A 26,972-nucleotide genomic window follows, 5' to 3' on the forward strand; every position below is an offset into this window, starting at 1 on the left:
AAACAAAGAAGCAAAACCAGAAGGTCTTCAAATCATACTGATATCTTTTCCTTTCTCAGTCACACCTCTTGTTTGAGTATATACATAATAGATATATCCTGTGGTGCTCCACTAAATCGTCTTCTGACAAGGCATGAATTTTAAGTATAGCACAAAGGAAATAGAAAACAACTTAAAACTCCATCCCAACATCTTTACATCAAGAGGAAGAATATTTCCTTTGTTGAGATAACATCCGTTCAGACAGCTGTGGCGGGCTGTCTGCTCACCCAACATAATGTTCTCCAACACTAACTCATAGAGAAAAGCCGCTTAGCTGGGGGTAGCATAGGATGAAGTTGCAGACTGTAATTGGACCACAGGCAGTGGCTTATCTACTCTGCCCTAAACGATTAAGAGTCAAAAAGGATATGTGTATGAGTGTTGAGTACTGGGCACAGGGACAGCCTTCTAGTCTCCATTTCTTCCTTGTTTCTAGTACAGTGCAGTCCATGACTGGGCTCCACATGTTCCTTGGGTTGCATTAGGTATTAGTCAGGTTAGCAGTGGATGCCAAGACAATTTATATGCTGGCATGTCAGAGAAACTACTTTCCAAATAGTTTATTTCATTGTGCAAATGGATCCAATCTGCAACTGTGGCTGACAGATACTCCAAGAAAAAAGAAAATGAGTATTTATGGTCAAATAACACTAGAAAACCAATAGCACAGATAAACATTTGTCTGAAAAAAAGAGAGAGGGATGTTTTTATTCACAAGGGAACAACACAAAAAGATGCCAGGTTAGTTCTCTTGCCTCTGCTACTTGCTTTTACCCAACAAATGCTTCTTCAAGCATTCAACAAATGCTTCTTCAATTCCGTATCTGTAAAATGTGGGTGATGGTATTTCTGTGGCCTAGAAGGATGATTGTTTTTCTCCTTCAAGCGTGTATTCTTTCAGGATGTTGCTTACACTAACTTCGCATTCCATCTCTTATAACAGCTTTGATCTCGTTACCATCGGCGGGATCTCCATTATCCTGCACTTTGAACGGGCTCCCTTCATCACCCAGGAGCACACGCTGTGGTTGCCATGGGATCGCTTCTTTGTCATGGAGACCATCGTCATGAGACACGAAGAGAATGAGATCCCGAGCTGTGATCTCAGTAACTTTGCTCGACCCAACCCTGTGGTCTCACCATCTCCTCTGACGGCTTTTGCGAGTTCCTGCTCCGAGAAAGGTCCTATTGTTCCTGAAATCCAGGTATGAGCTTGAGAAAACATCATCCAGTTATTTTCTCTGCTTCTTTTGCCTACTCTGAGCGAATTGAACAATATTATGCCTCTATGTCTTTTTCTATTCCCCTACCTACTATTCTAAAAAGAAGCATTCCCCCTTTGCTTCCCCATTTTTCAGACTTTTGCCAACAGCTGTCTCTTCCAAACACACATTTAGCTGGAAGGGTTGTTTTCCCTTATCCAGAAGGTTTATTTCACCTTATCCCTTAGAGATGGAGACCAAATGCTTGCATCTTTCAGTGGAATCCTGCCTGGGCCTTGCTTTGATTTCTTTTAGCATCTGTGGTAGATAGATTGAGGCCTGATGTAGGCCACAGTGATCTTCAGGTAGTTCTTTGGCATTCAGTACTCCAACGCCCCATGCAAGGCTTATGAACTTCTTCTGCTCCAATGCCTTTCTCCTATTCAAGAGCAGATTTAACCCAGTGGGCATTACCCACAGGGTTTGAAGATGCAGCCATTAGTCTGCAAAGATGCTGAGATGCACAGTCAGCCAGCAAGCGACATGGCAAAAGGCAAGTGTACCAAGAACCTGAGTTTTATTTCATGCCATGATACCTGCAATAGTTGAGCAAAGGGATAGTGTGGATTGTCCTTTCTCATCCCCATTTTCCTTTTTTTTAATGAAGGATAGTACCATAGAATCATAGAATATCCTGAGTTGCAAGGGACCCATAATCATCACTGAGACCAATTCCTGGTCACGTTATATAAAGTCACATAAACTAGTTTTAGCAACATGGTATGAATTCAGAGTATTTTGCTGAGTGGAAAGTTGGATTTTGAACTGAATGAGCCAAACAACTGAATGACCCTTCCTCTGTAAAAATACTCACTGTGTTGAAATGTATGGATTAGCAGAATTAAAGTTTTCCTTTCTTGGACATGTTATTCCCTGGGTCCTAGATGCCAGTACTCAGTGTATCCTGGGTATTGCTTTTAGTGACAAATAGTAGTCTGCCAAGGTAGAAATAATAACAAGTGTAGCAACAAATTGTGTGCTTCCTGCTTGACTCCACTGAGGTTTCAGTAGCGTTAATGAGGAAAGAAGTCACTTCACATCTCCTAATTGTAGGAACACCAGGTACTGAACCAGGTACTGAATAAATGAAGCTAGTCATCTCATTACCTTTCCCTCTGGACCAAATCCTGTGAACCTTTCTCACACTTATTTCCAATTAGAGTCTCTGAGTTTGTCCCAGCTTAATTACTAAATAAATCCCATGTCTTGTAATGTCCATCAAATTGCAAATTCTTGGTTTGATTTTCACATCTCTTTTTCTCAGTCCAACAAGAACTGTGAAAAACAATGTTTAATGCCCCTTCGAAGCAACTATCTGATACAGTGAAGATGCAATCAGAACTTCACTCATTATTTGGTGGGATACTTATTAGATTGTGTTAATTATATCTATTGAACTCAAACATTCTAAAACTCCTCTTCAATAAGGATGCATCTGTCTATTGACTGAAAATGGCCAGGAATGTAGATCATAAGCAATGGTTCAATACAAATTCCTGACTATAAATATATAGTGCCATTTGAAACACCCTGTAAATTTCATGCATTATCTCCAGCTGCCAATCCAGAATGATTACTCTAGAACCTTCAGCCCCAGTGATTCAGGTGGAGACAGTCAGAGAGCTCCTCCTCCATCTGGACTGTCACAAGTCCATGAGACCGGACGGGCTTCATCCAAGGGTGCTTAGGGAGCTGGCGGGGGTGATTGCCAAGCTGCTTGCAGCCATCTACCAGCGCTCCTGGTTATCTGGAGAGATCCCAGAGGACTGGAGGCTTGCAGATGTGACTCCCATATACAGGAAGGGCCATAAGGAGAATCTGGGGAACTACAGGCCTATCAGCCTGACCTCGGTACCAGGGAAAGTTATGGAGCAAATCATCTTGGGAGAGATCACATGGCTTGTGCATGGCGTCCAGGGGAATCAGGCCCAGCCAGCAAGGGTTCATGAAAGGCAGGTCATGCTTGACCAACCTCACCTCCTTCTATGACTCGGTGACCAGCCTGCTAGATGAGGGAAAGGCTGTTGACGTAATCTACCTAGACTTCAGCAAAGCCTTTGACACAGTCTCTCACAGTATTCTTCCAGGGAAACTGGCTGCCCGTGGCCTGGACAGGTATAGCCTTCTTTGGGTAAGGAACTGGCTAGAGGGCTGTGCCCTGCAGGTAGTGGCTAATGGAGCTAAGTCCAGCTGGCGACCCATTACGAGTGGTGTCCCCCATCTTGTTTAATATCTTTATTGATGACCTAGATGAAGGGATTGAGTGTACCCTCAGTAAGTTTGCAGATGACGCCAAGCTGGGAGGTAGTGTCGATCTGCCTGAGGGTAGGGAGGTCCCTCAGAGGGATCTAGATAAGCTGGATTACTGGGCTTAGGTGAATGGGACGAGGTTCAACAAGGCCAAGTGTCGGGTCCTGCACTTTGGCCACAACCTCATGCAGCGTTATAGGCTTGGGGATGTGTGGAAGAGAAGAGGAACCTGGGGGTGTTAGTTGATGCTCGGCTGTGCACCAACAGTGTGCCCAGGTGTCCAAGAGGGCCAACAGCATCCTGGCCTGCATTAGAAATAGTGTGGCCAGCAGGAGCAGGAAGGTGATCATCCCCCTGTACTCAGCACTGGTGAAGCTGCACGTCAAGTATTGTGTTCAGTTTTGGGCCCCTCGCTACAAAAAAAGACATTGAGGCCCTGGAGCGTGTCCAGAGAAGGGCAACGAAACTGGTGAGGGGTCTGGAGCACAAATCTTACGAGGAGCAGCTAAGGGAGCTGGGATTGTTTAGTCTGGAGAAGAGGAGGCTCAGAGGAGACCTCATTGCACTCTACAACTTCCTGAAGGGGGTTGGCCTCTTCTCCCAAGCAACAAACAGGACCCGAGGAAATGGCTGCAAGTTGTACCAGAGGAGGTTTAGGTTACACGTAAGGAAGAACTTTTTCCCTCAGAGAGTGGTCAGGCACTGGAATGGGTGCCCAGGGAGGTGGTGGAGTTGCCGTCCCTGGCAGTGTTCAAGAGGCATCTGGATGAAAAGCTACGAGATATGATTTAGTGCTTGTGATAGCAGTGGTAATGAGAGGACAGTTGGACTAGATGATCTTGCAGGTCATTTCCAACTTTGTGATTCTATGATTCTGTGATTCTATGCGTGTCCTGCATTAGATCTGCTAAACCCTATGAGTGTCACACATAACTTGGACATTCTGAATTGCACTGGACACCTATAGTTATGGAATCAAATTAATTGGCATTCGTTTTGAGATGAAGGCATCTAAATCAGATGTTCACCTGCAGTCATCTGGATGTGTGCTAAATGTCCACACTCCCATTAAACCTGACAGAAATCTAATCAGTACTGTCAGCAGAACCTACAGATCAATTACGCTGACCATCTTAAAAGTATCTGATTCCCACTGACAATGTTGGTTAGATCTCTACTATAGTCAATGCTTAGATGTCTGCCTCATACACACACTTGTATGTCAAGCGGATTTAGATGCCTTAAACTGAAATTGAATCCCACTCCTACGTTACTGGGGCAAGACTCTCCCTCTGAAGAGCCCACCTCTGCCTGCTGCCAATAGGGAGATTTGGAAGAACAGCTTGGTGACTTTTAGGATGCCCTGAAGGGTCTCTTCAGAACTCCAAGTGTAGTTTCAGAGGGATGGAGATCTCGAAAAGGTCCATGTCAGATCTGTCACCCCCATGCAGAGGTTTTTGAGATCTCAAAGCCACTACATGCCTGTGTTACAGTCCCTGAATCAGGCCCTAAATGCTTTCCTTTGTCAAAATTCTTTCTCAGCATTGTATTTAATTTAAAAAAAAAGAAAAGAAGAAAAAAAAAGGCCAAATTGTAGCTTGCCTTGTCTATTGGCAAAATGAATTTTGGTGCATTCAGAGTATTTTAAAGCTTGTTTTCACCTCTTCCCCCACCACTGGTCTATTGGATTATCCTCCCACCCATGCCCTGCTTTGTTGCTAGTTTAGTACTGCTTACAAACTACAAATGCATTTTGAGCAATCCAGATTACCCTTTGAACCAGCTCTTCAAGCAGGCACTTTAAAGACAATCCCCTGCACTGATACCTCTGTACTGACCCTTTCTCTGAAATAGCAGATGGCAGAGACAGATCGTGACAGAGAGAAATAATTATTTTTGACAGGAATTTGAACCAGACGTTGCAAATAGTACCTCAGTGACAATTATTTCTGCCTGCCTTTTTCCTAACAGGGTTACATATAAAGACAGATTTGATACAAGGGACCACCTTTACAGCAGCTTGGCTCAGCTGGTCTCTGGTTGAGCCTGGTCCCAGACCAGCTTGTTGCTGAGCTCATAAAATACCTTTTAAAATTCTTAGGTTTTCCCAGTTCTGTCATTTTTCACCCTCCTAAACACTGAGATATGTAAATTGAAAAGGCTGCATTAGAGAAAGTAAATATTTATGAGCACAGTGGAACAGCACTTTAACTTCTGGATGCGTCCTTTGGTCAAGTGCTGCAAGCTCGGAGGTTGTAAGTTACCACTTGAAGAAGTGTTAGGCCTTGGGTAATAGCTTAGAAGAGGTCTTTTTCAGGGGGCAGATTGCATCTGTCGTCATTTATAGCTCTGACTTTAAGAGATGAAGCAACTGTAAGAGATGAACTACTTGTCACATCAGGGAATTTTACTGCTCCCATGTAGGAGTAGAGTGTAGGAGGCACAGATGTGGCTTGGAGGACACCAGTGCAGCTGTGATCCCTTTGTGATGGAAGCGTCTCTCGACCCATCTGCCTCCAAGCCTCCATGCCCTTGGTATAACGAAAGCTAAATATCACTGGGGAGGTATTTTCATGGCTCATTTGGGGTCCAGCACATGAAATATTGCAGAAGTGATACAGGAGAGCACAGAGCTAGTTCTGACCTTCTGACACATCTCATTATCAGCCCAAGTTTTCAGACTTGCTGCTAAGATTCTACCTTCATCTTTCAAACTTTGCTAAAGGCTGCTGCCCTGTGCTGAAAATGTCCAGTGTTTACCTAAGGATTAAGTTTTTCTGGAAGGGGAAAACTAATTTCACTTCCCCAAAGAATTAAGGAAGAAATGCTCCTTATTTTATCAGTATTTTGCAGGGGAGAAGCAGCAAGGTTGGAGATTGCCTTCCAGAAAATGCCTCTGCATTTCCCTACCTAAAAATAAATAAATTAGAAAAGGACTTCTAGGCCTTATTATACTTTGGCAGGTAAATTACCTGAAAATCCCATCTTTACTGAGTCTTCTCTGTTTTCAAAGCAGATAAAACTTTCCCTACTGTTTCTCCAGTTCTTCGTGAAATTCTGTACTGGGACAACTGACTGTCCCAGTCACCAGAATCACAGAATCATAAAGTCAAAGAATCATAGAATCATTAAGGTTGGAAAAGACTTCTAAGATCACCTAATCCAACCATCAACCCATGGCCACCGTGCCCACTGAAACCACATCCCTCACTGCCACATCTACACAGTTCTTGAACACCTCCAGGGACGGTGACTCCAGTACCTCCCTGGGATACCCCTGTAGTAATACCACAAAAATACCACTACAGCATGGCTGGAAGAGAAAACAAAGCAACTCACCTAGAATACTGATGAATTTGGAAAAGAAGAGGAAAGGATAATGCTAGCGGAGGGAAAGAGGTTGACTGTGGCTGATCAGGTCAAGAGCTTCATGGCACAGCTAAGAGGGAAAGAATTCTAAGCAAGCATCAGGGTAAGTAGGAGCAAACATGAAGGCTGAAAAAGGCCAGGGCACAGGATAAAAAGAGAAAAGAGCTACATAGGGCAAAGAGGTGAGGTGAGAGAGGAGCAGTTACAGAGATGGATGAAGGAGGAGCACTGAGACTTGGGTGAGCCAGAGGAGGGAGGATGGGAGCACAATTAGTGACATGGAAGAATGGCAGGTTACCATCAGGACCAGGAAACATCTGTGAGGATACAAGCCAAGTAGGGCTTGATATTTTAGTCGGATAAAAGGCCAAGAGGCAAAGGTTAGAATAATAGAATTGTAAAATGGCTTAGGATGGAAGGGATCTTAAAAATCATGGAGCTCCAACCACTCCGCCATGGTCAGGGTTGCCAGCCATTAAATCAGGCTTCCCATCGGCACCTGTTGAAACCTACCAAGGCAGCAGAGAAAATGAAACCTATACTGATGGACTGCAATCCTCTCATACACCAAGCTCCTTTCACCTTTGGGAGTCCATGTACTCCTTTTAGCAGAGTCCCATTGTAAATACTCACTTAAACCTGGTACTTTCCACTGCTATTCTCCCACGCAATAGAGATGAAGAAAGAGGAGTTTTCCTGGCTTTCACAACTAACTCAATAAATTACATGCATGATTTCATAATTGATGCCTACTAGGTGTACTTTTTTAAACAGGACTACCAGAGCTTTTATAAAGGTGTGTTTGATTAATTGCATCTTTGCTACCATTTCCTGTCTGCTCGCTGCTGATTTAACATCTCCCGGATTGCTTTTCCACAGGCTCTACAGGAGGAGATTAACGTTTCTGGTAGTAAAATAAAAGTGAGTTACCTGAGCAGTCGCACGGCTGGCTACAAATCAGTCCTGAGGATCAGCATGACCCACCCCACCATCCCCTTCAACCTCATGAAAGTCCACCTCATGGTGGCCGTCGAGGGACGCCTCTTCAGAAAGTGGTTTGCAGCTGCTCCAGACCTGTCCTATTATTTCATCTGGGATAAGACAGATGTCTACAGCCAGAAGGTGTATGGGCTTTCAGAAGCCTTCGGTAAGTGACCCCAGGGCCTGTGTTTCTTTTTAGAAGCCGCTAAGTGGCAATGCAGAAGCCGTGTCGCAGATCGATACAGTCCAACTGCTAACACATAAAATGGTCCCTGCTGGTTCACTGCTGTTTCCTTGGAGAGGATAGGGCCCAGCTGTTCAGGCAGCACACATTTTCCCAGCAGATGAATACTTATCTATTCTCTGGCTCTTGTCCCAGCACATACATCCTGAGCGGCTGCTATCGTATCCATACAGAAGGAATGAACTGGGACTGGAGGCATTTGGCTATTTCTCACCTACAGCTGAATGCTGTCAGCGCTTCTTTGAAATGAATCCCTAGAACGGAGTCCTAATCTCTTCCCCTCCTTCTGCCTGACCTTCAGGATTACCCTCATCTCATAGTTTCCCCTTTGTTACCTTTTTAAGAACATCATCCCAAGCTAGGATGTTCTCTTTTGTGTCTTGTGCAGTCAGTTATGCCTGCAAAACACTGTCAGAAGCTTCATGTCCAAGGACAGACAGACTCAACATATGTACATACTCAACATGCCACATAGGATCTAGAATCATAGAATGGTTTGGGTTGGAAGGGATCTCAAAGATCATCTAGCTCCAACCCTCCTGCCATGGGCAGAGTTGCCAACCACTGAATCACACGCTAGATCAGTTTGCCCAGGGTCCCATCCAACCTGGTCTTGAACATCTCCAGGGATAGGACATCCACAGCTTCTCTGGACAGACTGTTCCAGCATCACATTACTCACTCAGTGGAAAATTTCCCTGACATCTAATGTGTGATGTTGCCGGGAGGGAGGTGTTTTGAGTGTGTAGTGAATAGAGGTGATGCTTCTCTGCAGTTTTTCCTTCCCTTCTGATGAACACCCAGAGGAGATACAGTCAAATATCTTGAAGGTAGACTAGCCCTTGGTAAAGCAGAGCTATTAACAAGATGGGAGAGATCTTTAACAAATAGATATCTTTTTGACAGAAGGATGGTGCCCTGATTCCTCATAGCCTCACAGAAGATAAGTCTCTTTCTCATCTTGTTTTCTAAGAGGGAGAAGATGTGCATTTCTTCTACTCAGTCACTAAACTCAGCTGTTTTGAGCACGCTGAGCGATATAACTTGCTGAACCTTACCCAGTCTGGATCCCAGAATGAGAACTGTGCCTTCATAGCATGTACTGAAATACTATGTTTATCTGCTCTGCAAGATGCTAGATGAGCAGGTGATCCCAGCATACTGCATGGCACAGCTCTGCAGCCCCAGGGTTCTCAGAACATCAGCACTCAGGCTTCTAATGCTTTCATCCACTAGCACAGTGGAAAATATCAAGCCTTCATTTCCTGAACTACATCTCCCCCTGTGTGACTTTCAAAAGGCTGTATTTTGTGGGGAATACTGAGTTCACTTACAGCTCAGCACTGTTTTGGAGATCAGACTTTTGTCTTTTTACTGGCAAAAAATTAGCCATGTAATTGCTTTTCATCTGTGCAGAACTTACAGTTTTCCTCTGTTCCAGCCATTAGTGCTGGAAAGATAAGGTAGGGCAGAAGAAAAGCAGGCCAATAAAACAGGATCTTGATACTTCTGAGAAAACTATAAAGGAGCCATTATTCTGTCAAAAATATGATTCCTCTTCTGACATCATTTTATTCCTAAACAACTCCAGTATGTGTAGCAGGGTTATGAAAGACTCTGATTAGACATCATAACAAGCAAAACTGTGTTCTTCTTTGTACTTTGTTGACATTATTAATGACCACAAGTCAGCCTCATCTAAAACTGATGTCCATTCTATGCCCATTGTTTCATTTGTAGTAAGGCCATGATTTTCAGCAAATTCCTGACATGCAAGCTTACATTAAAGATGGCAGATATAGATTAAAATCCTCCCATTTAGGCATCCAGCATTGCTTTACATTCTAGAATAGTCACTGTTTTAAGATATGTCTTTAAAGCAATGCCTTTTAAGTATTTAGCACATTTGTCCAACATCTACAACTCTGTCGACCTTTTTAAATGCAGATGGCCTTTAAAGTGGGAAACACTGCAAGTCCACGTTATGATGATGGCATTTTAAATGAAATAGGCAATTGAGTGTAGTACTGTTCCTACCCAACTCAGCTGAAATTCTTAGTGTGCAGACTGTACATTTTCAAGTTACTAATCTGGGGAGGCTCTTTTGTTTCACTCTTGCTCACAGTTTCCGTGGGTTATGAGTACGAGTCGTGTCCTGACTTGATCCTGTGGGAGAAGAGGACAGCTGTGCTTCAGGGTTATGAAATTGATGCTTCCAAGCTTGGAGGATGGTCCCTGGACAAACACCATGCCCTCAACATACAAAGTGGTAGGTTGTCTGTAGCACATAACCAAGGAATACTGCGGTGCGGCAAGGCCCAGTTGCTTATCGTTAAGAATTCAATTAAAAGAAAAGGGGAGAAAGCTGACCAACATAAGAACTCTATCCTGTTTTCTACCAAAAATTGTTTATGGAATCTACATTTAGAAACAATTTGGTGCATGTAAATCCAAAAGAAGCTGATAATGGTGAATCAGATGAATGCCCATGAAATATATAGGCACCCCTAACTTTGTATTTTCTTAAAAAAAGTGATTAGCAAGGAAAATAATTCTAAAATAAACAAAGAGAGTGTATTCAAGTTGTCACTAGTAGTGATTATAAATCCACCCAGCCACATTATGCAGTGTGCAAGTGGACTTGCATAAACGAGAAGCTTCATGGATTATAAGGGAAAATGGAAGGCTCCAGAGTCCTTGAAGAGAACTGAGGACAGCAACAGGGAGACCTGAAAGGTGATCAGAATGCAATTAAAAGATGGAAGCACTGTCTGTCTCTGAATGGTAGCAGTGATATGGGAGCAAATATCTAAATTCAACCCACACCATGGCTGAAAACACTGTGCTAATAGTGAACATACACTGAGCTCCTCCAAGCTTTGTAGATGAAACATTCCTCTAGAGAATGCACCATGGCTTTCTTGTCTCTTATCTTTTCGTGAGATTTATTTATTTATTTTTTACCTGGTAGCCTGCAAATTACAGGGCAAAGAGGAGCAGAAAAGGAAAGTGAAAATTCATGAGATGCTGAAAAGTGTATTTCATTCACAAATACAAGCAGTCTTGTTCTCCCTGTATGCATTTACCTCGTGAGGAATGAAATGAGCCTGTAAAAAAATGCTTGCTTCAGATAAGGTAGCCTTCCTTGTAGCAATCACAGAACAGTACTATGAAAATGGTACACCTCCTTGCCGCTTCCAGCAGTGCCACGTATCCTCCCTGTGAGTCTCAATTTCTTGATTTCATTATTACTGTTTTCTCTCTCTAGGTATCTTGCATAAAGGAAATGGGGAAAACCAGTTTATTTCCCAGCAGCCGCCTGTAATTGGAAGCATTATGGGCAATGGCCGTAGACGTAGTATTTCTTGTCCAAGCTGCAATGGTCTTGCAGATGGGAACAAACTCCTGGCTCCTGTTGCCCTAACGTGTGGATCTGATGGAAGTCTTTATGTTGGAGATTTCAACTACATCCGAAGAATCTTTCCCTCTGGCAATGTCACCAACATACTGGAACTAAGGTACATTGTGCTGCATGTGGCTGTTATAATTATGCAGTTAAGCTCTGCACAGTCTTGCATACCCAAAAGGAAAATAAGAAAAAAGTTGTAATAGAAAGCACAAAAAGAATGGAAAAGAAAAGAAAAAATAAAAAACCTGTCCAGATTTGCCTCTTCTGCAACTGTGCTAATTTTGACTTACACCAGAGAAAATTTGGCCAAGCAAGTTCATCACATACTAAAAATATTGTCAGATTTTTGTGCTGCTAAATCAAACTGTGTTAATGTCTCCCATTTGGTCTACTTGTAGGCCAGTGGGAATTCTTAAAATTAACAACCAGCCTCCAGGATAACCCAGACTTGGAAGGACACAGCAGTGATGACAGTACATAGAGGTTAATCAGGATAGATGATCATTCATACTTAAGACAGGATGATCACCTAGGGAGTCACAAACCCGAGGTTTTTCTGGTTGTTTTCAAGGGACAAACACATATTGGCTCCCTCTACTCTCCAACTGAACAGCTGTTATAGGATGAAGATATAGATGGAACATCTTAGAGTACCCGAAGCGTTTCATTTTACCTCAAAATAACGAAGGAAAACAATATGTCAGGAGAGACTTTGGAGGCCTGTTAAAGAGCAACCACTAAAAATAATGAAGGGGAGAGAACATTACGGATTTATCACAAGTTCTGAGGAAATTAAATAGATTGTGACTGGAGCTGAAATTTCATATTGACTTCAGTAGTAATATTTTTCATTTGTAACATTTCTATAACAATTTACAAGACTTCAAAGCACAAGAGCCTGGTTCTGGACTCTTCATGTGGCTGGAATAGACTCACTCCAGGAATGTCACTGGAGTTAAACCAGTATTTTTGAATGAGGCTTCTCTACTTGGAGAACCTGTCCCGAGAGCTCAATATGAAGTTTGCATTGTAGGACTGTTGGCACTCCCATTTAGCTCTTAAGATCTGGTCTGAAAGAGAATCTCCCAGAAAGCAAGAAACCCTGCTATATTCTGTTTTCACATCCTGTCTTCTGGAGACAAAAGTAAGGCCCTGTTTCTTCAAGGAGTGCCATGTGGAGGGCCCCATCACAACTGACCAGAGCAGCAGGATCCCATGCAGCACTGCTTTGTATCACCATTTGCTCCACAAAGCTGCGGGTGAAAAATAGGATCTGCAGCAGCACTTGTTTCTATGATCCATTTAGTCCCTTGTTAACAAGCACACTACAGTCATTAGGCCCATAAGACCTTGCTGAAGGCTTGATTTGGCACACAGAGCTGTAGATTGTGGTGTATGAGAACAAAATCCAGACAGCTGTCACAAGGTTGGCACCTGCAGAATAGATGTCTTGCTCTGCCCACACAAAGATGACAAAATCAGTTGTTGTTTAAAGCCCACAGTGACATGTTTAGAGAGGGCTGGAGTTCCTTTTGAGTAAATAAGCAAAGAGCTGATGTATTCTATTCATTTATGTGATAAACAAATACATAATATATCTTATATTCATAAGGTGAGAATGTGGGATAAATCTTCTGTACACTGGTCCACATTAAAGAATATAGTATTCTTCTAGTGCCAGAGAGTTATTTTAATGACCAAAGGTGAGATTTCCAGAAGATCCTAGGTGATTTGGGGCCAAAATCCCATTGCAACTCATTGGGATTAATATCTCGTTCCCAGAAGTACAATTTGGAAAACCCAATCTCTGTTTCATTGTCAGTGGAAATACCAGACCCGGTGGAGGTTTTACAGAGTGTTTCCTGATTGGAAAAGAGAAAATTGGGAGCCTTGACAGAGTGGCCTTGCTGACTTTTGCGTAGAGCCACAAAGTTAAATTTACTCCAGATTTAAATCTGCTGGAACGATTGCTGCTTCATCTGTGCAAACACTTAGGTTACTGGATCTAATAAACGTTTCTTCACTCTGGTGTGCTATAAAGTACATGGGTTCAGATGCAGGCTGACTAAAAGCAATGGAGGAAAGCCATTGCTTTTGCACTAAATAGAGTTCACTGGTGCCTTCTCAAATCAGCATCTCTGTAGAGATTAACACCCTCACTATTTGGATTTAGTCCATTTTTGTTTTTTTTCTTAATTTTGTTTTGTTTTTGTTCTTTAAGTGTAGTGTTCTGTCGTAGAGAGGGGTCACAGATAACTGCAGCTGGGTATGTAACCAGACCCATGAAATATGTCCATTTCGGGATTATTTCAGTTCTCTGGGCTGGAGTTCCTGAGGTTATGGCAATGAACTGCCACCCACAATGGTGCAATTGGGAAGTTACCTTTGTAAATCACAAAATATTGCTTTGAGTGCTAGTGAAAAAAAAAGCTGTGCAGATATCTACTTCCACATATATTTAGCTCTGTGTGATAAAGTCTGCCTGGCCCTATCTTTTACATTAAGTGGATAACTCCAAGCAGGTGAGATCCTACTTCCTTTGTGATATGCAGTGATACATAAGTGAGCTCACTGACAAGTAATATCCAATATAAAATATATCAGTGTCATTCCAGCTAAGTCTTTATTTATTATTGCATTGTATGATACAGTTACTGTCAAGTTTTCAATCTGCTAATAATGCTTCGAATTGAGCCGCTAACACCTCATTCTTTCTTCTATTCCCTGCTTTCCTGTCTTCTGTCAGAAATAAAGATTTCAGACATAGGTAAGCCAACCAGTGGAGAATTCTTATGCTGCTCCCTGTCTTGTTGCATGTTGTTACACAGTGAGCCACGAGTGCCATTTCCAGATGATTCAATAGGAAATGAAGCTGCTGTGATTAAAACTGGCGTAGGCGATCAGTCATCAGAATGGGGAGCCATTAATCACAGAGCAGAATCACACAGACTTCGGCATGATCTGTTGCAGTCACAGACAAGGAAATATAGAGACAAGGAGGGTGTAAGAAAAGTGGGTGGGAATTAACCAAGAAAGCCAAGAGAGAGCAGCTCCAGGACGCAAGATGCTTCAAGAGCTTTGATGGAAAAATGATTCAAAAGGAATGTCTTCCTTTTGAGTTTTGGGGTGAGGACAGACAAAATGAAAGATCAGATGTACCTCAGCATCACCCATCTAAGGAATAAGATTTTGTAAATGTTTGTCAATTAGAGCTCTCCACAGAGAGCATTCACATTTTGTGAAAGTGTACAAGGCTTAACTAGGAGGTAGTGCAACACAGAATCTTAGCCAGGAGGTACAATAAAAAAGGAGGTAACAACAAGAAAACAGCACGACAGAGAGACTCCTCAGTTGTCTTTGTCACTAAGAATATTTGTCACTTGGTTTCACTGGAGTTGCAGTGAGTTTGATCCAATCAATTTCGTTCAGGAAGGTGTCAGCCTGTCATTGTTCGTGTTTGCAAGGACTTCTCTGGCTCTGACAAGTTTCCCATCCTTCTTCCCAGATGCTTTCGATATTAGATGGCTAGGCTGCAGAGTTGGGATGTTTTGGGTTTTGTTTTCTATTTGCATTTGGGAACTTTTTTTTGCTACATGCTTTTTATTTACTGTTTGTTTGGCTTCATAGAGGCTGTGCAAAACCAGAAATGTTCATTTTGTCTGCATGCCTGGAAATGCAATGGAGTAGAAAGTGTTTTTTTGTCTTATTGCCAAAACATTAATGAAAGACTGATTTTTCCTTCTATAATGAACTGGCCCAAAGCTTCTATAATGAACTGGCCCAAAGCTTCTATTAGTTTGGCTGCAAGGCTGGTACTCAAGACCTTTGCACCAACTATCTTCATCAGGCTGAGTTCCAGCCCCTAGCTCCTCTTTCACATCATTTGAAGGCAATAGAAAAACTCATTTCTCTTTGGAACAGCCAGGTTGTATCCTTAATAACCTAGAAATACATAGCCACTATCCTTAATGACCTAAAAATCCATAGCTACTAAAGTGCACCTGCTTTGACAGTGAAGGACAGCAGCTGTTACAAGAAGTGTTGTTCTATATGAAGGCAATAACTGAGCCAAGATATATGGACCGGCCACAAACGCTGCAGATGCCACCAGAGCTTTATGAATTTGGCAGGGCTTCACTTTGGGCAATTCCTAGAAAATAAGCAATTAAATGAAAGCAAGAGAAGACATTCCCACTTCAGTACAGTCCTAAGGTGACTGATAAGGGTGGAGGAGAGGAGGAGCTCTACATCAAATATTCCTATCTGAGGCTGCATTAAGAGTGTCATCCATGTGAGTTAGCAGCTGTTCTGTGTCATTTTGCCCTAACAGTTCTTGCTAGGAAGCCTCTTCGTTCCTGAGCCACCGCAAAATGAGCGGGTGTAGTCTTAGTTACAGCTGCAGTGCTCTGAGCTCCATAAGGTTCTAAGCCTGACGTTATTGGCAGGGAATAGTTGCAGAGAGAGAGATTCAGTTATGGGAATCTCAGTGGTTTGAAAAAGCTGCAGTCCATATGCAGAAATTTCCTCAATTCAGAGAAAAAAGATTTCCTCCCAGTTATGTCACCTGCTGTGATCTTGCTCTCCAAAGGCTCCACAGCTACCATCTAAGAGGCTTAGCTCTCCAGTGCAACATGGGTTTGCTTAGATCTAACTCTGTTGTAACAGCCAAAAAGGCTGTGGGCCAACATGGAAATGTCAACCAACCCAAAAAGCATCACCAAATAGTGATCTCTCCCAGTTTTACACCCATCTGTCATTTGACGATAGATGAATATGAACTTACTCCCACATGTCTGTGTGTATGGACCTGTCTTGATGGGCCAATAGAAGCAAATGGCTTTTTCCAAGCCTGGCAATAATAATTTGCTGTTTATTAGTGTTATCTTTTTCTCCGGAGGAACATGGAGGGCAGTGAAGCATTTCTGTCTAGCAAATATGCAGAAAATGGCCACACATAGATATATTCCTCCATTCTTCTTTCTGTTCATACCTCAAAGAGACAATTGCCACAATTAGTTGCAAAAATAAATGTCTGAGAAAACTGCCCTAGGATCAGATCAGAAGTCCTTTGCAGTTTGTGGGTTGGCTTATGGCATCGCTATGAAGTTTTATTATCCAGTCTGTGACACTAGAAGAGTTTTGGGCATTGCACATCAACTGAAAACACTAAAAGGCCAAGTGTAAATTCAGCTCACTGCACTGTGTGGCCTCCTTATGTGCTAATCTATTGAATGTCACCCAGGGAGAAAAAAAGCCCAATACCTCACACGGGCTGTAATAAAATCCTCTGTTTGTGAGCTGCAGGGTGCTGAGCATGGAGCCATGGAAACAGCCCCATGGAACAAAAATTCTTGACTTCAGGAATTCAGTTGTTCTTTAGTCACCAGCAAATGCATGTGGCCAACAGGGCTCAGAGGGGAAGAGGGCAGCTAGCACAGAAAGTTTTACAGGGATGGTTTCATGTACTGAAACAAAGAGATCAGACCCAGAGAAGCACCAGAGTTCTATTCAGATTATCTGTTAGGGGTAACTACTGAACCCCAGTGCAAGCCACAGCCATACTGTTACCACTGACAGAAGTTGTCCTTTGTAGGAATTGATAGATGGCCTTGCATTTGAAAAACTAAGACGCAGCTCATCTTGTAACATAATGGTTATAAATGTCAGATTAATCATACCTAAAATTTGTCATTTCTCTCTATTGACATAAAGGCAGCCACTTCATATGTAAGCATCTGCCTTGTAGACATGTGAAGCTCACCTAGATCAATCCCTGGCTTTGAACAGAAGTCGATGAACTAGAAGATGCAGACTGTTTATTATAGGTAACCTACTGAAATTAGGGACCATCTCCCTTTTCCCAACTTTGTTTCTTAGAGTCTGACTTCCCATGCTGGAGAAGGACTTCCCCTCTTCAGGCTCCTCCAAAACACAGGCTCTGTGCCAATGACAGCCTGTGCATCTATCATAGCACTACAGAAACAATCTAGATGAGTGCAAGATGTCTGCCTATCCACCCAATGTTCTTATCACTATGAATCTTGTAAGCTGAGAGCTACCCAATAGAGTGTTGGCACTATCCTGCCCTAATAAGCAGAAGAAAAACAAGTGGACAAAGTAGATGTATGGGGGAGCCTATATGCATCCTCAACCAACAGGCATCTCTGTGAACTTGAGAGATTTCCACCTGCTATCACATCACATTAAGCATACAGGCAAGCCATATCACCTTCCTTTCACTTTGGAGTGCAAGGCTTCTGCTTCCGAGACTGTCCTAATTCCCAATGACTACACCATCATGCTTGCTATTACCCACTAAGAGTCTGGATTTGGTAGGGATCAGCTCACCCCATCCTTTCAACTTGGTTTTGTTGCTTCAGGGAATTAAGCTATCAATACAGTGCTCAAAGTTTCTTCTGAAAAAATCTTAATAGGAGGAGGAATTATCTGAATTGGAAATCAGCTTTCCCCTCAGCCCATTCCTAGTGGTGGCACTCTCAATACGGGGGATAAATACTCTTAAGACTACAAATACTGTAACTGATTGTCTTTTGAATAGTGGAAAATCTTGTCTTTTGTTTTGCTCCTTTATCTAACTGAGCAATGAGAGAGGATGAAAGGAAAAGACAGAAATCTTCTCTGCTTTGCCCCAGGCAGATTTATTTCAGTTGTTGCTCAGTTCAGTCCAATTTGCCACTCAGATTTTCCTATTGATTGTGACTTTAAATAAAAAGAAAGGCCAGCAAATTCCCAGCTCCAGTGCTCATGCATTACCACAGATGAAGCAAAGCAAGTTGGGAACCTTTACAGGTTTTTTGTTTTGATTTGTTGTTTTTTTGTTGTTGTTGTTTTTTCCACAGTATTTTTACATTAATGCTTATTCAACATCTCTCATCCTTTGATGAGATTTGAAGGATCTCAAAGTGTTCAACAAAATCTCCAGTGTAGAACACTATGCAATTCATGCGAAGTCAGAATGTGTCTCTTTCCCTGTAGTGAAAACCGGTGGCCAAAACCAGTGGGTAAATTCCAGCTTGTTCATTTTTAACAGTCTGTGTTTTAGCATCCCTGCTCCACAGCACTCCATTGAATAAGCCATCCAACGTAGCCTTCCTACACACAACAGCCCCACGCATGGAGCAGTGCGTAGGAGACCATAACGAGCCTTGCCTGTAGACATAAGTCTAGCCGATAAAGATGAACTAATGATTCCTAATGCTCACACAGCTGAAAAGACAGTTTCACAGAATCACAAAACCACAGAATCGTAGAAGTTGGAAGGGACCTCTGGAGATCTGCCTTGGGCTGATTGCCCCCCACCAGCTCAGGAAGCCCAGGGCCCCGTGCAACCTGGCCTTGAGCACCTGTAGGAATGGGGCACCCACAGCTCTCTGGGCAGCAGTGCCAGGGCCTCACCACACTCTGTGTAAACATTTTGTTTCCTAACATCCAATCTAAATTTCCCCTCTTTTAGTATAAAGCCATCATCCCCCATCCTATTGTTAGACCATGTATGTTGAGAAGCTTGACTAAAAGAGAAGTTGTTTGATTTTACCCATATGCAGATTGCCTGCTGTAAGACTCAGTGAGAACTATCTGTGCTCTCCAGGCAAAGATGATAAAGAATTGCAAAGTGCCATTAAAAATCTCCTCCTCTTGTCCACCTCCTGTGCAAAATAAAGATTACAGACAACACAAAAGCTGACTGACGTTCAGCTGAGCTTTGTTGGGACTATCAGTGAACAATGCGAGGCTCTGATCAAAAGAAATGATGGATTCCCATTGGGAACTTCCTCCACCAGGGCTGAGGCCACTTGCTTAGCGTGAGTGACACACAGGTAAATGAAATAACACCCTACCAGCCTGCTGTCATTGGGAGGGAATACTGATGGAGACTCAACTGTCAGGCTGGAGCGGTCTTGAAGGTCAGAGTACTTTATTTAGCAAGAATCAGTGTCATTTGTGGAAATGGAATCTGTTCACATTTAATAAGATAAATCCCAGGGGATATTCTAGAATAAATCAGAAAGGTGCTTTTTTTCTTTTTTTACCCTAAGTACTAAGTAATTTGAATGAAGAATGCCTTCTTAAACCTGACAATAATTCAGTAATTTTTATGTGCCTGAAGAGGGGTTAATTTACCTAATGTAGAGGTTGAAGGAGAGAGGAAATTTCTTAATATGAGGGACAGAGTCAACTATGATTGACACTCAGCTTTCTAACAAGCTTCTCCTGGAACATTCCACAGGAGCACAACTCTGAACTGTGGTCTGTACATTTATTAGAAATTCTAGTTAGCTGATGAGTTTGGACATTTTTGAGGTGTTCTGGAGAAAAGGAGAGACATTTTTGTACGCCTTCCAATTACTGCTCGGTCTTTCTTAGAAAGATGGAGACCTGTTTTCAGGCAGCAGGTGCTGCAAGTGTTGGTTTCAGGCTTAGAACAGATGCAGCTCAATACACACTGATGGTAAGCTTTTAAGAAAAGAAAGTCTTACCAAGCTATAGATAGAATTCTTCAAAAGCAATTTCTTAAAATTGCTTAAATTATTGTGTTTAAATTAATCTGGTTATTGCTTCTAGCCAATTCCATCAAATACTTTCCACAGTGCAGATACTGGTATATCATAGAATGGCTTGAGTTAGAAGGGACCTCAGAGCTCTTCTAGTTCCAACCCCAGTGCTGCAGGCAGGGTTGCTGACCACTAGATCAGGCACCAGATCAGGTTGCCCAGGGCCTCATCAGAGCTGGTCTCAAGAGCCTCTAGAGACATTATCCATTTATTCAGTCTTGGATTCATTTAATGTTGTGGCCATGGAGCTAAAAATGTTATCCTTATATCTGCTCACTCCATTTTCATAGCAACCCTTTCTTGTTTAACACAGGTCTGATGTTCAGATTCCTCAGCACTTCTGGTTCATGTTGCTTTTTAGGGCAAAGCATGACTCTCTAAGGGTCATTTGGTTTCTCCCTTCATGGAAGCCCGGTGAATTCGGTGGTGGCAAGTTCCTTATCTCCACAAGGACAGGAAAGGATGCTAGGGTCTTTGCTGAAGTCAGTGGGATTTATATGCAAGATCACCAGCTAAGCCCCAATGGGGTGATCTTCACAATTGTATCTTCAAGTGCTTCATATTTAGGTTTGCATTTGGGTTTTTGTCCTGGGATTTTCCTTACATTTATACATTTATTTTTTACTTTGCTTTCTTGGTCTAGCATACTATACCTTCCCTTCACTGTCTGGCACTGCCCTAGCACCAGTTTCAGGGCTATGTTAAGAAAATTAAGTGATCCCAGGCACTGGAACTCGATCTGTAGTAGTTCCTAGCATGTGTTTGTCTTTGTTCAGCAAGCCTTTTCCTTTTCAGTGCCAGAGAGCACTCCCAGGCACAGCAATTGGTCACAGATTGAGCTTGTTAACACACCTGTACTAAGATTTTCAAATACAGCACTGCTTCCCTTTCCCAGTGTGTCTACCCTGTGCATTTTTATTCTCTAAAGTGCTTATATTGATTGTTGACATAAGGAAGAAAATCATCCCAAAAAATAATAACATCATGCCCTTGTTTTTCAGCCACAGCCCAGCTCATAAGTATTACTTGACCACAGATCCAATCACCGGCTCCATCTACCTCTCTGACACCAACAGCCGACGTATCTACAAAATAAAGTCAACCACCTCAGTGAAAGACATTGTGAAGAATTCAGAGGTCTTGGCTGGAACTGGAGACCAGTGCCTCCCATTTGATGATACCCGCTGCGGAGATGGAGGCAAAGGCACCGATGCTACCCTTACAAATCCCAGGGGTGAGACTACTTCTTCTCCACAGGCTTTTTATGGGATCTCTCTGAAAGTGGCTTGTTTTGTAATGCTGGAGGAAAGGCTCCAGGATTTTGCAGGCAATTTCAAACCAGTCCTCAAATATGTGCTAAGGGTTTGCCTTTGGGAAAAAAAGCGTACGTCTCGCTCTCAGCCAGTCACTGTTGAGTGGCTGGGATTAGTGCCAAACCAGAGGTGTGTCGCCATGGGTAAATGTGCAAAGGGCAACAGAATAAAACTACCCATCAATTTTATGCCCACTATAGCTATCCCTCCTCCTTATCAAATAACAGTGTTTGATCCTTACCAATCTGGGTAAGGTTCACTTATGTTCAATTCACTGAGGCTTTCTTGACTTAAAAAATAAGCTCTATAAGCGTTGCTATATATAAAATCCTAACAAAGTTAAAGACAGCTCAGAGATACATAAAACTCTGGTTTATACATCAGCATTACGTATCATGGCATCTGTCTTGAATCTTATATAGAGGGGGTGCTAATTTTGGTGTAGGAAGTGGTATAGTTGAGTACGTCTTCACCTGGCTCATGATTATCTTGCTTATATTTGATAAAAGCACAGTCAAATCAGAATAAAAGCATCACACAGCCTTCATGACTGTGAACTAAATTGTTCAAAACAGGTCTAGCCAAACATATGCAGTCCTATGCATAGCCAAGACTTCAGTCTGGCAATCTCAAGGTAACAAGCCCTGCATATGGAGGATGCCGTCCCTCCCAGCTGTCCACAGCTCCTCGGAAAAAAACACACATAGAGTGTAAAGATGGGGTGGAAGATGTTGCTGGTACATACACCTTCTGTGGTGCTTATGAAGAGAGAAGGACCACTGTGCAGGTGGCATTTTTGCCTGCCATGCATCTTCAGGCCCAGATGTTAGAATTGAGGGGAGTTACTTATAGGCTCTTGGCTTGGACATCAGTGTGCTGCAGGTTTCCTTTTCCCTCGCATCTGGGAGTTGTAGCTCCCTCCTTCTTTACCACATCTATTTCCAAGCCCATCCCAGCAGCTTCTCAGCAAATCTCAGGGGTCCTTTAACAACTTATTTCACAAAGAGCAGGCAAGAGGAAGGCAGCTGAGCTGTTGTTTCTCTTTCTGGCTGGATTTTTTGGGAAGTTATTTTTCTTGACATAGAGATGACATTATTGTTACTAAATCCAAAAAAACAAAGTGATTTAGTGACCTTTTGTATCATCTGTTCTTGTGATATTTTTTGTTACATTTCGGCTAGCTATTTCTTGGCTGGATGCAGAAGAAATTGCCTTGGTAGATCTTCTCTGTGTCAAAGAGCACTGTAGGCCAAATTGCTCCCCTAGGAATATTGAAAGGGCCCGGAATGGATTTCAGGCACTCCAGACTCCCATGAAGTGACTGTTACATTGAGATGAAGTATCGTCAGAGGCATAGAAAGGGAACTACCTGCAAACAGGTTGAGAAGTAGAAATTGTCTCACTGAAATGAGTGAAAAGAAAATTAGGTGACTTGGGCACAGAGATTCAGACAGTCTGACAGATGGGTCATGAGATCAGGGAACCCAGAGATCTGTAATCCCATTTTCTGCACCACTTTGTTGTTCAACCAGTGCAAAAGAAAACAACTTTTGTTGGACCTCCATTCTCCCTTGTACAAGATAAGAGGAATATTATTCATCTCCCTACATTGGTGGAGGTGGCAAGGTTTAGCTGAATTATGTTTCTGCATTCACTGCAGGAAACAGAGCTGTGGAGTTCAAAGCTTTCAGCACTGAAATCCTTCTTGCTGGCAATTCAGGCTCTCCGGAGGCTGTTCTTCCACCTCAATCACACAGTGGCAGAATACATGCATTCATTCCTCATAGCTCTGAAATTTCATGGAACAGAAGTAAATTGAGAGTGAAAGAGGAAATGACATGAAGCAAAATGACAACAAGAAAATAATAATTCAGAGAGCCCACACCTCCAATGGAAAGTTTGCAAACACTGTTCTCTGATCTGGTTCTAGCCCAAGTTTGCAACGCCTGCTGAGACAAATAGCCTTGGCAGGTGTGACTCACTTCCCATTCACCTCAATAAATGATTAACAGTGAAAACTCGCACTGACAATGTAATGTCAGCATTGTTTATACCTTCACTGCAGTGCATCCTAGCAGAAACACTGGCAAGTTCTCTTCCTTGGTATGAAGGTATTGCATATTAGTTTGAAATATCAGTGATTTCTTGCACAAGCAACCAGTTGTCCTCAGGTTACCCTCTGCTCCCCTCTTTTGGCAAGGGAAGTGAAAGACCAGAATACATCAGAAAATGATTCTGTAGCTATAGAAATATCTCCTGCTAGGGCAGGACTTGGAGAGTTCACCTCTTTAAGGATCACTGGTCTTCATGAGACTTTTTAGGGCTAAAGTTAATTTTTAACTGAAGATAATTAGTATGTATTTTGTGGACATCTTTGCAGCTTGTTCAAAAGTTGTAAGGAAACAAGGTCTTGCCTTCAATTTCATGATTTTAATTAAGTAGCTTTTAATTAGCTGGCATTTGCAGCTTGCTGGAAAATACTGAAAGAATCGAATCCTGCCAGATGAAAAACTGTAATTCATAAAAACTGATGGATCAGTCATGGGCTAACAAATTCATAGAATTGAATCACAGAACCGTTTGAGCTAGAAGGAAGCATTAAAGATCATCTAGTCCAACTCTGCTGCAATGAATGGGGACACCCACAGCTCCATCAGGTGCTCAGAGCCCTTCTCCAGATTCACCTTGAATGTCCACAGGGATGGGGCACCCATCACCTCTCTGGGTCTTTTGGATCTACCTTTAACCTCTTGAATCAGTCAAGCATCAGATCTATGTAGGTCTTCTGGCTCATCCCTAAGTGGAAACAAACTTCTTGCAGAAAAGAACATTTCTCCATACCATGGCTAAAGAAGTTCTGGAAATTAATAGCACAGATAAATCAAAAGGAGAGGTAGATCGACAGATGAAAGAGTGGTGACAAATCACAGAATCACAGAATCACAGAATTGTAGGGGTTGGAAGGGACCTCTAGAGATCATCGAGACCAACCCCCCTGCCAAAGCAGGTTCCCTACACCAGGTCGCACATGTGTCCAGGCGAGACTTGAATATCTCCAGAGGAGGAGACTCCACAACCTCCCTGGGCAGCCTGTTCCAGTGCTCCGTCACCCTCACCGTGAAGAAGTTCTTACGCACGTTCGTGCGAAACTTCCTATGCTGCAGCTGATGTCCGTTTCCCCTCGTCCTGTCTCCACGTACCACTGAAAAGAGACTGGCCTCACCGCTATGGCCGCCACACCTCAGATATTTATAAACCTGGATCAGGTCCCCTCTCAGTCGTCTTTTCTCAAGGCTAAACAGACCCAGTTCACTTAGCCTTTCTTCATAGGGGAGATGCTCCAGGCCCTTCACCATCTTTGTGGCCCTCCGCTGGACTCTTTCCAAGAGATCCCTGTCTTTTTTGTACTGGGGAGCCCAGAACTGGACACGGTACTCCAGATGAGGCCTTACCAGGGCAGAGTAGAGGGGGAGGATCACCTCTCTCGACCTGCTGGACACGCTCTTCTTAATGCACCCCAGAATGCCATTGGCCTTTTTGGCCACGAGGACACACTGCTGGCTCATGGCCAACCTGTCGTCCACCAGGACGCCCAGGTCCCTCTCTGCAGAGCTCCTCTCCAGCAGCTCATCCCCCAGCCTGTATTGGTGCATGCAATTATTCCTCCTTAGGTGTAAGACCCTACACTTGCTTTTGTTGAACCTCATCCGGTTTCTTACTGCCCAGCTCTCCAGCCTGTCCAGGTCTCGCTGAATGGCAGCACAGCCTTCAGGCATGTCAGCCAATCCTCCCAACTTCGTATCATCAGCAAACTTGCTGAGGGTGGCCACTATCCCCTCATCAAGGTCATTGATGAAGATGTTGAACAAGACCGGACCCAGCACAGACCCCTGGGGGACACCACTGGTCACAGGTCTCCAGCCAGACTCTGCACCACCAACGATGACCCTCTGCGCTCTGCCAGTCAGCCAGTTCTCAACCCACCTCACTGTCCACTCATCTATCCCACACTTCCTCAGCTTTGTTATAAGGTTGTCGTGGGAGACAGTATCAAATGCCTTTCTAAAATCAAGGTAGATTACATCTACTGCTCTTCCCCCATCCACCCAGCATGTGACAGCATCATAGAAGGCCACCAAGTGGGTCGAGCACGGCCTCCCCTTGGTGAACCCATGCTGACTTGGTGAACCCTGTTTAGTCAGGGTATTTGTCATAGCTTATACTCCCAGTTATTTGAACAGGTTGCCCAGCAAGGCTGTAGACGTCCCCTCCCTGGAAGCATTCAGCAGAGGGGTTGGAACTAGGTGATCTTAAAGGTCTCTTCCAACCCAAACCATTCCATGATTCTATGGTTTGCCGCAGAGCCCACTAGCCCTTTCACATGCTAGTGGATTTCAATACATCCTTGCAAATTCAAGTGTTACCACTTTCTAATTATCATCTGCTAATAACAATCGTCTTCTACAAGCAATCTAAAGAAAAATTATAACTCCAGCTTGTCAGAGCATTTGTTTTCATCTGAGTACTCGCCAGTGGTTCTCCTTGAGAAAAATGTGGCAGATAAATTACCAAGGAGCTTGCAATTAAGAGAGATTGCCATGACAAGGCTGAAACAGTTGGAAGATGGTTTCAGAAGGGACAGGACTGGGGGTGGGGATCTCATTCATTTAGCACGGCAAAAACAATGCAAAATGAAGTAATTAATTTGGGACAGATTGCTTCCTTCACTGTGTCCTGCTGAATGTGTAAACAAAATCTCAGTTGTTCACTAAGCATTCTTGAGTTTGACAGAATTAGGAGAAACTGAGCCCTCCACAATCTGTTCCGATTTTGTCAAATAGGAATAAAATGAACATTTCAAGGAAGACCAGAGGCTTATTGAACAAAATGCCATCTCTTAATTTTAACAGAAAAGACACACAAGGAAAGGGGCAACGGCAGACTTACACTGCCCTGCTAACAACCCAGATTCTAATCAGGGACTTTCTAAAGAAGTTGCACCTGAACCCGTGCTTCGATGCCACCAGCAATTTGTTGACAGATCTCCCTGAACACCTATCTTATTCCCCAGAGGACATCTTGTGCTATTAATTTCCAGAATTTGTTTAGCCACAGTATAGAGAAGTGTTCTTTTTTGCAACTTGAACAGTGTTTTCTGTTTTTTCTGCCTTTCCTCATCCATTCCTGTCTTTTAGCTCCTTTCTTGACCACTGCAGAGCACCAAGCTGATCTTTGCAAAAAACTTTTCTCACAAAATCCAAAATCTTTACTCCTCTGAGCTGTTTTTCAGCTTGTCATTGTGTATGGATAGTTAGACTTACTCCTTCCCCTATGAACTCCTCTGTACTTATTGACATTGATTTTCATCTGCCACTTTATCACGCCGTCATTCAGCATCAAGCCTGACAAGAAAGCTTCAAATTTATATTCCTTCAGCACCTATTTTTTTTTTCATTTAAAAGGATTCTCCCCGCCCATTCTTTTCCCCCTAAGTAGAGCTAGAATTGCAATGCAGTCACTTTTAGTGGT

The 26,972-nt window shown here is 43.0% G+C and overlaps 1 protein-coding gene across 1 annotated transcript in view; it reads left to right on the top strand.

The window, feature by feature from the left end:
* The first annotated feature begins 752 nt into the window (after nucleotides 1–752).
* The window catches only part of LOC100540939 (teneurin-4), an 81,191-nt gene continuing 54,971 nt past the window's right edge, over nucleotides 753–26,972 (top strand). The window contains 5 exon segments of the mRNA XM_019612330.2: nucleotides 753–1,247; nucleotides 7,803–8,070; nucleotides 10,274–10,417; nucleotides 11,417–11,666; nucleotides 21,132–21,364. Coding sequence (XP_019467875.1) covers nucleotides 945–1,247; nucleotides 7,803–8,070; nucleotides 10,274–10,417; nucleotides 11,417–11,666; nucleotides 21,132–21,364 — 1,198 coding nt within the window. The 5' untranslated portion in view covers nucleotides 753–944.

This window comes from Meleagris gallopavo, chromosome 1 (genome assembly GCF_000146605.3).
Source record: "Meleagris gallopavo isolate NT-WF06-2002-E0010 breed Aviagen turkey brand Nicholas breeding stock chromosome 1, Turkey_5.1, whole genome shotgun sequence".
In the NCBI taxonomy this organism is placed as follows: Eukaryota; Metazoa; Chordata; class Aves; order Galliformes; family Phasianidae; genus Meleagris; species Meleagris gallopavo.